The sequence below is a fragment of the Hordeum vulgare genome, chromosome 7H (assembly GCF_904849725.1).
Source record: "Hordeum vulgare subsp. vulgare chromosome 7H, MorexV3_pseudomolecules_assembly, whole genome shotgun sequence".
Classification (NCBI taxonomy): Eukaryota; Viridiplantae; Streptophyta; class Magnoliopsida; order Poales; family Poaceae; genus Hordeum; species Hordeum vulgare.
This window is the reverse complement of record NC_058524.1, coordinates 552,374,304-552,388,842: the sequence shown is the minus strand read 5'-3', so window position 1 is coordinate 552,388,842 and position 14,539 is coordinate 552,374,304. Positions and strand designations below refer to the sequence as shown.

At 39.4% G+C, this 14,539-nt stretch overlaps 1 protein-coding gene across 1 annotated transcript; it reads left to right on the top strand.

Annotated features, from left to right (window-relative positions):
- Positions 1-263: 263 nt before the first annotated feature.
- LOC123409283 (vacuolar protein sorting-associated protein 8 homolog) lies at positions 264-13,919 on the top strand. Its single transcript, XM_045102225.1, is given in 21 exon segments — positions 264-270; positions 1,298-1,380; positions 1,567-2,877; positions 4,982-5,275; positions 5,365-5,607; positions 5,723-5,855; positions 5,950-6,089; positions 6,178-6,811; positions 7,316-7,380; positions 7,460-7,561; positions 8,145-8,281; positions 8,785-8,840; positions 9,189-9,835; positions 9,940-10,130; positions 10,247-10,541; positions 11,055-11,342; positions 11,430-11,539; positions 11,758-12,088; positions 12,584-12,985; positions 13,482-13,810; positions 13,904-13,919. Coding segments are annotated over 21 exon segments (5,814 nt in total).
- The last annotated feature ends 620 nt before the right edge of the window (positions 13,920-14,539 follow it).

Genomic DNA, 14,539 nt, shown 5'->3' with positions numbered 1-14,539 from the left:
CCATGTTATTTTCCCGTCGCAATACACGTGCTCTTTTGCTAGTGAAATATAAAAGGCGGAAGCGAAGTACTTTTACAAACGCGGGATGACGGCCTGGTTGTTGTGAAGAAGCCCTCCTGTTTGCAAAATACTTCCCCCGTCTGAAATTATTTGTCACACAAATGAATAAAAAATATGCATCTAAAATTAAAATATAATTTAGATACATACATTTTTATAACAAGTATTTCCAGACGGAGAGAGTACACATCAGGCTCTGTACAATGGCAGGTGCTTAGCAGGGACGATTCTAGGGAGGGACTAGGGGGGCTAGACCCCCCTAACAAATTGATTTTTCTACTATAATAATGGTTGTTATAGTCATTTTTTTTACTTCATATGAACTTTGACCTTTTCATGAACAAACTTGCCCCCCTATGCTTGCATACTAGCTTCGTCCCTGGTGCTTAGACAGGTGCGAGAGAAAAAAAAACCCGATTTATTTTCTAAGAATGGACTGCACGGGTGCTTAGAAAGGGAAGGAGAAGCAAACTTTTGCTCCGGTGCTAGCTGATGCTTAGGAGAAGTAAGTGCTTCACAAAGGTCACGGGTGCTTCACCCCAATGCCTCCATCGGGAAAAAAAAAAGCAGCCCTTCCATGCACGTGAAAAAACTAAAATAGCCAAATCCAGGTGGGTCCGTGTGGGGCATGCTTGTGTTGATCCACATGACAAAGCGACGGTGTTGATTGGAGTTGTGCGTCTAACTTGTTGGGCATAGACATATTCGCGTTGGAGAGAACTGATGCCAGGGCAGCCCTACGCGAACTTTGAAGCATCTGAAGCATCTTTGAGGCTCCGACTAACATCTATGCATTGTGAGACAACTTTATTTGCGACCCAACGCCGTTCTTTTTTTCTTAAAACCTGGCCATAAACACCCACCACTCTACAAGGCCTCAAGCCCTCAACAGACAACTGCAGCTATCCTTAAAAAATTGCCTAAAAAAAGCTATCCTCAAAAAAAAAAAGACGACTGCAGCGGAATCATGGTATTTGGAGATATGGAGAATCTGACAGAGAGTCCAAACAGGCCCAAAGTCTCGCGAAGCTTCACATCAGCCCACGTCATGTCCCTCAACAATAATAAATCAGCCTATATATACGTGGTCTATTTGATCTGACGGATCCAGGGACGGATCGAGCGACCGACGCGAGTTATTGGAGTAGTTGTGTTTCCCCTGGACTACAACCCAAGCACCGTCGAAACCGAAAGCATCGAAAACTACCAATAATAAGTTGCCAATTACCTTGGCGAGACGGCCCCGTCTCCCTCGTGTTATCGTCGTCGCCCGCGATGGCATCCAAGCCACCGCCTCTGCCCCATGAGCTTGACCTAGATGCCTCCCCCCTGGGCTCTCCAATCTCCGACGTTGATCACCGCCGCGCCGTCGAGGACCTGCTCCTCCTCCTCTCTTCGTCCGACTCCGACGGCGATGACGAGATAAACCCTACACCCGGCACCAACTACAAACCACTGACCCGCACCAAAGCCCCATCGCCGCCCCCTAGTGAGCTCGATCTGGAGGCCTTCCTCCCGTCGTCTCAAGCCTCCTCCGACGCTGACGCCGATCGCCGCTGCGCTGTCGACGACCTGCTCCTCCTCCTCTCCTCGTCCGACTCCGACGAAGACGACGAGCCAAACCGTACACCCAGCACCAAATACAAACCTCTGACCCGTACCAAAGTCACACCGCCGCCTCCTAAACCTTCCCCATCTCTTCTGCCGTTGCCTTCCGGGTCCCCCGGGAGGTCCACATCAGCATTGCCGTCGGCTACGCACTCCTACCTTGTCTCTAGAACCTTTTCGAACAAAGCTACCTCCTCGTCGAGGCCAGTCCCCTCGCTCTTCCGGGGTGTCCGCCCCAGCCCTAAACCAGGCGCCGCCTTCGCTGCAGCCGCGGCCGCGTCCCGCGCTGTTCTTACTCCGCACGCTGCTGCAATTAAGTCGCGGCGCACTGCCTCCACGCCCATAGAGAAGCTCCTCGACCAAGGCTCCGAGTGTATCCTTTTTACCGGAAATTTCAAAGGAGATGATGTAGCTGAGAAGGTTAGTGAGGAAGTGGTTGCTAGGGTGACGGACGAAACTGTCGGCGGGAATGGAGTTGAAGAATTGGAAGTGGGCAAGCACGGTGAAGTGGGGACTGGAGAGAATCCTGAGCCCTCAGAATCGGTGGACATAGGCAATGTCGACTTTGTTGATGCGGAACATGTCAATGGCAATGAGCAACTTGAGGGCAAGATTTTGGCTGAAACCGATCAACGCGGGAGTCAAATTCGGCTTATTGTTGAGGAAAATGGTGATGAGCCAATTAGCAACGGAATTTTTGTGGAATCTGGTGACATTCAGGATGGGTCAGTTTCCCATCAAAAGACTGATAACGGGCTGGCAGTCGAACGTTCTGAAACTGATTTGGAAGAGCAAATGAAATCTGAGAGGATCATCGATAAGGTGATCGAAGAGACGTTGGAGATCAGCAGGATGGCTGTGAAAAAGACGGAGAAAAAGCCAAAGGCGCCGATAAAACCATTGGAGTGGGCTGAGGAGCTCGAGAAGAGTCATGCCTCATTTGTGCAGCACTGGGAGGAGGGAGCAGCAGCACAACGAATGCGTCTGGAGGGGATTGGGAAAGGCCAACCTGCTATTGGTTACATGCAGATTGAGGTGGACAACCCAATAACTCGTGCCATGGCCTCTCCGTCTTTTAGGCAGGAACATGGCTCTCCTCAGGTCTTAGCAGTACATAGGAGCTATATTGCCATGGGCATGTCCAATGGATCTGTTATCATCATCCCAAGCAAATACTCCAGCAATCAAGCTGATGATACAGATGCAAAGGTTAGTCATTGCCTCCTTGGTGCTGTTGTGGTCAAATACTATATATGGTTTAATGCTTTGCTTCAGATGTTGTACTTCAAGGTGTTTCATTATTAGTTATGTGGTATAGACTTGAAGATGATTCATTAGATAACACTGAGTCGTAGACATTACTTGGGGCTACAATTTTGCAATAGTTGTATACATCACCACCATAATTCTGAAATTGTCTTGTCGTCAGGGTTGTAGCTGCATCTCACAAAATTAAGTTAATCCAGATATAATGTGTTGCAAATAATGATCTAACTTGACATGCAAACATCTGCTGTCCCCATTACTACCCTGGTGTACCAAACTTTGATACAAACATGACATTTAACATTTAGGTAGAATTCTAAAAGCATACAAAATCTTAGATTTGGAACAGAAACTAGAAGTACAATAAGGTGGCAACGAGGAATCTGCTAAAGTAACTCATTTGCCATCTGACTATCTGAGCCCCATTAACATGACAAATACAATTGTGCAATGCTATGCATAACTGATAGTAACCCTTGGAATAAATCTGCACAATAGTGTTTGCTATTTTCGTCAATCCATCTAGTTGTATAGTTGGGAATAAAGAACAGACCACTGTATGGACGCGAATTTGGTGAACATGGTTCAACGCGCATCTCTTATGAATAGAAAATTCGAAAAAAGGCTAGCAAAAATAAATAAATAATGAATCTATTTTTGTAATATACATAATTAACCAGTATACTCGTGTATGAAGTTTCACGAAGAAATCGCACCCGTGGTAATCTGGGGAAAAATGACAAAATCAAAGCTATTTAAAAGAGACTGTTTTTTTGTTTGCGCTATGAATAGTTATGGTTACAATTGTATTTTCGTCACTAAGAATACCATGTGTGTCTATACCGTGAAATTTCAGAATTTTAAAAAAATCAAGCATTTTTTATGAATTGACTATTCACATGGGTGCGCGTGATAAGGGTTACAGTAGCCGTTAATGGCAACAAAAGAAGATAAGGGTCTATTCCTTGTTCTCATAATTACACCTAAAGTTCACTTAGGCAAGGCTGTGAAGTGTAGGTATCACACCTTCATAGTGCGGACCACTTAGGGCATGTACAATGTTGCTATCGTAAGAGTGCCACGTAAGATAAATGCTGAGGTGGAGGAGAGAGAAATCATAAGAAAAAAGGCTTGTCTTCTCTTATTTAAGAGATGATCTCTTAGCACGATATGTCGCACTATACTTTTAGGAATAACTAGTTATTGAAGATAAGGCTAAGAGATAATCCATTGTTGAGATGAGTTTTTGTCATCTCTAAATTACATACAAAGCTTAAGATAAGACTCTCTTATCTACCATTGTACATGCCCTTATAGTCTTTAGCAGTTGATGGCAACAAAAGAAGATAGGATTACCTTGGTACTTTTATTAGATTAGATGGCTCAGTACTCAAATACTCAAATATTTTACCATCTTTTGTGCCCGAATCTAATGACAAGAATTTTGATTGACTTAACATAATTTCTATTGAGAAAGCTGGTTGATTATATGACATTGATTAACGTGCCAAACATAAATGGTAGGAATAATTAAGCCCAACCAGATGCCTCAAAGATGATTGGGATACATCTCTATGTTCTTTTAAGAACAAGAAACCAGAAGAAACTGTATTTTTTGTATGTTTAGCTCGCCCAAATCTTCAAGGCACTTTTACTTCTTGCTCTACAGTTGCTCACTCACTGCACAATTGACCCTTGATTTCTCTTCTCTTGCTTGCTCATCGAAAATTATTTTTTTCCAAGATAGTTCATGAAACTCGAAAAGTATCTCCTGGATTGATGCTTACTGCACATTTCATGCGTTTGCCAGTCATATAATAACTCAGTGCCTGCACATGAAGCTATTAATCTTGTAGGCCACTAAGGCCAGTAACCAGTTGCTATTCAAAAATCTTGTTGGGTGAATCATATGTGGAAAATAGTAAATCTTTAATAATGGTTATGGTTTAAAATGAGGACAGCTATCCTAGAGTAGTGGTTCTGAAGTCCTGAGAATTATATGTCACTTTGATTTTTTTGTCTATAAATACTGCTTTTATAATTTCAGATGCTATTCTTTTGGAACCAAGGTGAAAAAACTCAATCACCAGTGACTGCCATGTGCTTTAACCCGCAAGGGGATCTTCTGCTAGTAGGATATGGTGATGGTCATATGACAATTTGGGATGTACAGAAGGCTACTGCAGCAAAAGTCATATATGGTGAGCATACAGGAGCTGTAGTGCATGTCTGTTTTATCCACCAATGTAAAGCCATCACTGGTGATTCAAAAGGGCTTGTTCTTCTGCACACATTCTCAATTATCCCCGTCATTAATCGCTTGACTGTCAAGGGAATCCAGGTATGTAGAAACATCTCCATTGTGCACATGTTAACCCACTTGATCCACTGTTAAATATGTCTGCTCTGACAAAACTTACGCTTTGCCAGCGCCTTTTTGATGGGCATACTGGAATCGTGCTCTCAGCCTGTCCTCTTCTAGCGGATGACTCCTTTGGTTCTGGCAACTCATCTATGCCAGACAGCCTAACAACTTCCTCCAGTGGTGGTCATGGCAGCATGATGGGAGGTGTAGTTGGAGTAGATTCCAGATGGAAGTTTTTCAATGAAGGTTCTTCTCCAATGGAGGATGGTGTTACAGTCATGTTCATTATGCATCAACATGCTCTTGTGGTATGAATGATATATTTCATGATGCAGACTTTTTTTTACTATCTGTTATGTTGTGAACTCATAATTATCGTAACCCTTGTATTGAGTTATGATGTTCTGTGTTTCTCCTTGCTAGGTTAGACTCCGTACCAACATTGACCATGTTGACCATATTGAGACCTTCTCTAGACCAGAAGGAGCACGAGAAGGGTCAATTGCTTATGCTGCATGGAAATACACATCATCCTTGAGTCATTCATCGCCAACTGGTAAGATTAGACCTCCTCAGATATTGACAATGATCAGTAATTTCTTATATTGGTAAACTGTAGCTTCTTGTGCTAAAATGACAACACTATATAGATGAAGACCGGGTATCTTGGCTTGTGCTTGCATGGGACCGTCAAGTACAAGTGTCAAAATTTGTTAAATCAAAGATGATCAAACATAATGACTGGAAGCTTGATAGTGTCGCTGTTGGTGTTGCCTGGTTAAAGGATAAGGTATGTAAAAGTCTCCCCTTTTGCTTATTCATTTAGTTTATGTTCTTTTCACAGTTGTAAAATCAAGTTGCTCTTTTTTTCCATTCAGATGTTAGCTGTCCTTAACTTGAGAGGGCAGCTCTGTTTGTTCTCAAAGGATGGCAGTGAGCTTCGCAGGACTATCTTTATTCTTGATGGCTTGGTCTTAGAAGACAGCATACTGTACCATACACATTTTTCTAACAGGTTTGGTAACCCTGAGAGGCATTTTAACAACTCGGTAGCAGTAAGGGGTGCTACAGTTTATATTCTTGGCCCAAGCTTTCTTACAGTTTCGCGACTTCTTCCATGGAAAGAGCGGATTGAAGCACTAAAGAGAGCTGGTGATTGGATGGGTGCAATGGACATGGCAATGAAGCTTTATGACGGTCACACACAGGGTGTTGTTGATCTTCCGAGTAAAGTTGATTCTATAAGGGAAGCCATAATGCCGGGTCTATTAGAGTTGCTCCTGTCATATATTGATTATGTCTTTGAATATATTTCAATTGCATTGTCAAACCATACTGGAAAAAGGGGAGCAGCTGATGGCCTGATAAACGCCGATAGATCCCTGCTGACAGAGAGAGAAGAAGAGTATGCCCGTGTAGGAGGGGTTGCAGTCGAGTTTTGTGTTCACATTGGACGGAATGACATCCTGTTTGACACAGTCTTTTCTAAGTTTGTTGCTGCTCAAAGTGGAGGTAGGCTTGTTATTAATTAACTCATAAGAACTAGCAATCTTTCCATTTTGCTAAACTCTGATGTTTATTTTGTTCATGCCTGAAGTTGACGCAATCCTCCCTTTCCATGTTTAAGACATCTTTCTTTCGATCATTCGTGGATACATACCGTGATCCTCTTAATTTTTCTCTACAGCAATGCAAAGGAAGATACTTTCCTGCTTCGGTTCTAAGTTGCAGGCATTCTGTAAATCCCTTTTGGTGGATGCTTTAGTGGGTTCTAGTTGCGTAGCCAGGCATTTTTTCCTTCCTTCTGTTGCTTTGACTCTATTTTATTTGGAATAACTTTACCTGTACTTTTGAAGGTTCCACAGCCTTTTTAAGGAAGATTCCAGAGGATATTTATATTAATTTTCATGTTCAGTAGTATAAGAAACATATTGCTTATGTCAAGTTATCTGTTTTCTGATAAGTTATGTCCACGTACATGTTTCTGTTATTAAATTGCGGCTATATCTTAAACAGGTGTATTTCTAGAGGCACTAGAGCCATATATATTGAAAGATATGCTTGGTTCTTTACCCCCTGAGGTGAGTAACACTGAGGATTTTCTAGTGTTAGCACATAAATTTGCAAATGGTTATACATTTATGCCAATTTGATTTGTAGATCATGCAAGCTCTAGTAGAGCATTATAGTGGCAAAGGATGGTTGCAGCGAGTCGAACAATGCATTCTTCATATGGATATTCCATCACTGGATTTTAATCAGGTATACATACGAGAGTGGTTTTTCTACACCCCAGGTCGGTGCACCCACGGTGCACCCACGCGAAAAACATAGCAAAACATTTAAAAAATATATGAAACTTTGTCGGAATGATAATCAACAAATGTTATGGGCGCTTGCAAAGTTTGGTAGTTATATAACATTCGAGGAGCTCTGTACAAAAAAGACAAAATCACTGAAAATTAGTTAAAATGTAAGTCACTGTTTGAGCAGATTTTGTAATTTTGCCTTTTTTGTACGAAGCTCCTCGAATGTTATTTGACCACCAAACTTTGCAAGCACTTCTAAAATTTGCTGATAATCATTCCCACAAAGTTTCAGAATTTTTTAAAAATGTTTTGCTATGTTTTCTTGTGTGGGTGCACCGAAGGTGGGTGCAGCCACTACTTTCCCTATACATAACTTGCATCGAACTAGTGTAAGATGTTTGGTGTTTCATTGTCCACATTCATTGTCCAAGAAAATTGTTTTTTTCAGTTTCTTCTTGCACTCTTTTTGTAGTTTGGACTAGTGTGTTGCACAATTATGCATCCACATGATATTGTTCTACTTGTTCTCTATGCAGGTAGTCAGATTGTGTCGTGAGCATGGGTTATATGGTGCTCTAATATATTTATTTAACCAAGGCCTGAATGATTTCCGTACACCTCTAGAGGAACTTCTATATGTTCTCCAGAACGCTACTAGAAAAGATGCTACTTGGTATGTCATATTCTTGCCAGAAGGAGTTGTTTAAACCTGCCATAATCACCTTGCTCATAGATGATATATAATAGTATAATCATTATGTTCTCAAGTTAATTATATATGATTTGAGCATACTTATGTTATTCCCAAGTTCCTGATTGAACATCTGTTCTGGTACATTATTAATCAGAATTTCATAATTTTCTTAGCATTAGTTACTTGTCTATCATATATGCAGTTTACATGAATCTTCATTCTAAGTGCATCTTTATGTTTTCCATGGGATTTCCCTATTGACATGCATGAGTGTGAACAAAAATGTTGAAGCCAAGCAAGGAAGTTCCCATGATTCTAAGGAAATAGGCAAGAACCACATTAGTAGTTGGTTAGAGTTGCTCGATTTGGTTTGACATTTCTAGCGGGCTAGTTTTGTATATGCAATTAGTGTATCTTTTAGAATATTATACTACTGCTATATAGAAGGCCAGTTTCTTCTTACCATATTTTCACTTTAACAGCTACAGAATGCTTGTTTATCTGAAGTATTGCTTCCAGGGCCTAGCATTTCCTCCAGGTTAGTAGATTTACCATTCACAGTATTTTCTTTACTATTTCATTAATTCTATGCCAGTTTAGTGTTGACCATACTATGTTTTTCCTGTGCTGTTGGGCTTTTGGTGGGCATAGAACCTTGTAAATTGTGAAGTGTGTTAATAAAACTATGTGCTTAAATTGTGATTTTCTGAAATTGAAGAGTTAAGATTCAACATAAGCTCCTTGGTGTTGTGTCATCGTCGTGAGAACATCTGCATACTTCCAGCAGTATTATGCTCAGAACTAGGAATAATTAACTTGTTATAAAGGATGCTCTTATAAGGCGATTCAACTCCATGATATGTTATCACATGATCTAATTTTTCAGGGCATGGAATAATTCCCAGAGCCCAAGTTCATTCAGTGAGAAGAGAACTTGTGCAATTCATGCTTGAGGAGTCTAAAATGCTCACTTCTGAAGTATTTAAGGGTTTCAGTTCTTCTGGAAAATGCCCAAACATATGCTATCTACTATGGATGGATACAGAAGCTACTCTGGAAGTTGTCAAGTGTGCTTTTGCACAAGAGAATTTTCAACCTACTTCTTATACTCCTGATGCATCTGTGTCCAAGGATGAAGATGATACTAATATTGAAAGGACAGATAGTCAAAATGTCTTGGTACAAAGTTTAGTTGACACAATCATTCATATTACTGGTTTGGAAAATGAGGCAATCCATTCCGTTCTTGTGGGTACTGCTGAGTCAGAAGAATCAGAAACTTGGCCTTCAGTGAAGGATTTTGGTTATATAATTGAATTTGTGTCTTTTTACATTTCCAATAAAAGGGCAAGGTCATCTCAACGAGTTCTTAAGCACATTCTTAAATACTTCACGTCATCCAGTACTCCATCATATAATGATAACAATGTGCTAGCTCAGAAAGAAGTTCTTCAGCTCTTCAATGTGGTTCCTCATACTGACTGGAATTCTGATTATGTGTTGCACCTTTGTTTAGATGCCCACTTTCATCAGGTTTGTCACTACTTACCCTTTAAAAGTTCACCTGTATAATATAGCACTGCTGCTCAGAAAAGGTCTTTCAGCCCATGACTGTAAATGTTATTGTTACTATACAGGCATGTGGCAGGATATATACAGCCAGAAATCAAAATTTGTCTGCTTTAGATAGTTACATGAAGGACAGAGTGGAACCATACCATGCTTTTATCTTCATCAATAGAAAGTTATTTCAGTTGGCAGATGATGAAGCTTTATCGTTTCGTTCCACAGTAATATTTCGTTTTGCCGAGCTGGTCAATCTAAGCAGGTGAGATTGCTAATTAATATTTTAACTAGTACATATCTCCCCCCCTTTCAGTTTTTTGCTTGCTGGTTTGCCTTCCTACTGAATCTGTTCAATTTCTCTGTTACATCATTTTCTAGGGAGTGCGCATTTGTCTTGTTCCTTGATCATTTTCAAAATGAGATCCAGCAAATATTGTCAGAGTTTCATTCTGATAACCGCAGCCACTTTCTTTTCCTGAAAACTGCAATGGAAGTACACTTGTCAGGAAAACTTGACTTCAGTTCACTAACTGCCCAGGACAATGAAATTGGTGCACGTCACTACTTATCTGGTGAACTTGAAGATTATCTACAGAGATTATCAAATGTCCCAAAGTTGTTTGACCGCAATCTTGTTTCTATGATTGATGAGTTATTTGAACCCTATCTGAAGGTACGCTTATTTGATAGATTTCCACCACTAGTTTATTTGATATGGAGCCTTTAAAACAAAATAATGATACACCTTTGGGTGAAGCCTTTTAGCCATCACTGTAGACGTCAGTAAATCCTTTGATTTCTATAACACTATATTGGCACAAAAAGTGGTACTGAGAGAACAATCTATCGGCAAATGGTAGCGCAATGATTTGCCATAAGCGTTGTATATAGAATCAAGAAGCAGTTGCTGTTTCTTTTTTGGAGCTTTGGAATCTGATTTTATTATATTTAAAACTGTTGTTCATGAAATCAATACTTATTTGCAGTTTCTTGAATTTCTACAAATGTTGCCACTTTTGTGAAGAGGTGCATATAATTGACTTTATACTAGTAACAAAGAATAACCTAATACTCAGAAGTAACATTTTATGTAATTTGTTAGGTTGAAGTATTTTATTACTAGCAACACATGTTTTGTGAGATTGTCATCCTTTTTTGTTAAATCGAATACACTTTTGTTGCACAGCTTCTATGTCAGTATGAACCAAGGTCAGTCCTGAAGTTTCTAGAGACTTATGAGAGCAACAGATTGGACGGGTGTTTGCAGTCCTGTCTAGATTATGGAGTTACAGATGCTGCCGCATTTCTGCAAGAGAGGCGTGGTTATGTTCGGAGTGCGCTGACACTTGTTCTAGCCGGACTAGATGAGAAAATTAGCCAGTTTATCACTTCGCTGGAAAATGCGTTTTCTCATATATCGCCAAAGAGGATCTCTGAAATTGAGCAACCAGCCATTGTTCTAAAAATGAGTGAGGTTCTTTTTCTCGTACCTATTGTAATACTAACTTAGATTGGTATCCTTTATTGCATAGTTGGTAACATATTTGATATTCTCATCAAGGCTCATCCGGTGCTTGATACATTACGTTCCTCTATTGGATTGTGCCAAAGGAACTCACAGCGCTCAGACCCAGAGAAGTCTCAATCACTTTGGTTTCAACTGCTTGACTCGTAAGTTTGCTAATATATACATAATTACATACTCCATCCGTCTCAAAATAAGTGTTTCAAGTTTAGTATATAACTTTGTACTTAAGCTAGTACAAACTTGAGACACTTATTTTGGGACGAAGGGAGTATAAACTTTCGTACTTTTAGCTTGTTGGATTTATCAGAGATCAGCATATAGACTATAGCTGTTAATTAATGCTGTTATGTTGTTGATGCAGTTTTTCAGAACCACTGAAAAAGTTGTATGGAAGCAAGGATGTAAATGGAAAAGGTTGTCGGTCCGAGGGGGGTGAAACAACAAACGGACATCCAACAGGCAAAGGATTCTCACAACAAATGGTGATTTCAGCTTATGAAAGGTGTTTGAATACTCTTTGGAGAGTATTCTCACAATTCGTTGGAGAGATAATTGAGGCAATGGCTGGGTATATACCCCTACCAACAATTATGTCAAAGCTGTTAGCTGACAATGGGAGCCAAGAGTTTGGTGATTTTAAGCTTGTCATACATAGAATGCTGTCTATGTATCATTATGAAAAAATAATACTGGTACAGATTGATTTCTGTTCCTTTTGTCATTTACTTCATAAGTGTAGCACAGATGAAATTTGATACTTTGCACAACACCAACATTTGGCAAATAGGCCATTATTATTTACATAACAAATTACATACTCCATTGATATAGAGCAGATTCATTGATACATACTCTATAAGCTTAGGATGATTAAGCTGATTGAACTAAACCCGATGCTTTTTTTAATAATATTAGCAAAATTCATATGAACCAACATCTAAAGCGATTATACACTTTATGAATCTACAAACATTTTTCTGCTGATCTAACTAATGTCCAGATAGTGATGCCTTGAATTTTTAATTTGTTCAATCAAATGTTGTTTCCTCGGTAATTTATTGTAATAATTTCTTGCTCTGTATTAAAGACCAGCTAATTATGGTGAAACGATAACATCATCATTTATTTTTTTCTTATGTATTTTATCTAATATAAGAAATCAACCTCATCTGATACCTCGCTTGCAGGAAACAACGAAGTCAGTTATCGAGGATGATTCGTTCTATACCTTGAGCTTATTAAAGAGAGGAGTTTGTCATGGATTTGCTCCACACACTTTCGTCTGTTGTGCATGCAGTTGCTCAGTTTCTAAAGTTGTTACTTCAGCAGTTCGAGTATTCAGTTGTGGGCATGCAACACATCTTCACTGTGAATCTGAACAAAGCAAATCATCCAGCGAGGATTTTAAAGATGGATGTTCAGTTTGTCTCTTGACGAGTGACACACAAACCGGGAAGAAATCACCTATAATATCAAAGAATGGGCTACCCAAGTATCCCATGGTTGAAAATGAAGTAGCATATGGCGTCTATAATAATAACGAGACACATCATGTCGAGAGATCTCGTGGGCTTCAGCAGATGTCACGGGTAGGAATATTTTGAGATATTTCTTTTCTTCTAGTATAATAAACTTCTTTGTTGTGACTAGACTCTTTCCAAAACTGACTTGTGTGATAGTTGAAAGCTCTCATCAATAAATTGTGCTATCTCTCTTGTAATGAATATTTAGCATATTCTTGTTTTAGTCCTCTATATGTTACATATTATATCATCTGTGTATTTAGTTATGCTAATATTAATCTCATATGTGCACGTTTTATATTGGCCTTTGGTCAGTGATATACTTAAGTGTCTATTCCAATACTTCAAATTTAGTTAAAAATAAATCTAAGTTAATCTTGTAGTTTCTCAATGGTGATAAAATGGACATGGCCTATATAATGTACTTCTGTAGTACTCCCTTCGTTCTTTTTTATAAGACGTTTTGGACAGCTGACATTAAACTGTTTTGTACGCTATCTGAATTTTCTAAATATCTTATAAAAGGGAACTGCTAAAGTTTTTGCCATATTTTCTTTTGCAGTTTGAAATTCTGGGAGGTCTCCAGAAAGCTCAGAAGTCTCTTCATATTGAAACTGTACCTCCATTGAAACTTTCTCCGCCAGCTATATATCATGAGAAGATATAGAAGAGAGTAAGGTTGGTAGGAGAATCCAGCAGACCCTCAATTGGAAGTGAAAACCCACAACAAAGATTGCACATGAAGGAGGCAAAATCTAATCAGCGAATAAGTTGGCTGGGAGAATCCATCAGACATTTAGCTAGAAGTGAAAAAGCCGCTGAAAATACGACACACGGAGTCAAAACCAAAGAAATCAGGAAATTGGCTTTTGCCGAAGTCAAGCAAATTCGGTAATTCTCTAATTTTCTCGATTAACTGAATAAACAAAAGCAGGTTCCTATTACCTTGGATTCCTATTTCACCTTTTAAAATCTCATATGCAGGTTCTCACAAGAATGAAATACTCAGTGGCAAAGAAGTGCAAACACCTGCAAAATCTGCTTTGACCATTCGCATAAAGACCTCAAACTAGGCTGCTGCTGCGACTGCTAGAGCGAAGGAAACGATGCTGATCCAAAGCTGGTCAAACTCCGAATAAGACGTACCGGAAGACTCCAAAGCTAACCCAACGATTTGCATTTAGCTCGCACGCGTATGGTGTGCGTGTCAAGACATATAGGAACAATAATTTTATATATATGGTAGGATGTATTTTTAGGTCAGTATATATTTTATGTCAGCGCAAGTTGAAATGCTTGTTTCTTTACGACACACTAGCAAAATGGCACGTGCGTTGCCACGGAAGAAAAAAAAACATAATCTCTAATGACGGTGACCACAGTATGTTCACATATCATCGCTTGATTTAGAAATTTTGTGCACAAATGCAAGAAAATGTTTTTTCTTTTAAATTTATTCACAAGTTGAAGCAATCTTTACATTTTTAAAAAATATATATCATGGTTGTCAAAAATCTTGGTAACTCAAAGATTTATTCTGAATTTCAAGATTTTTTTTAGAAAACATACAATAATAATTGATCCATCCAACAGTTAATTTTTCAAAATTCACACAGGTAT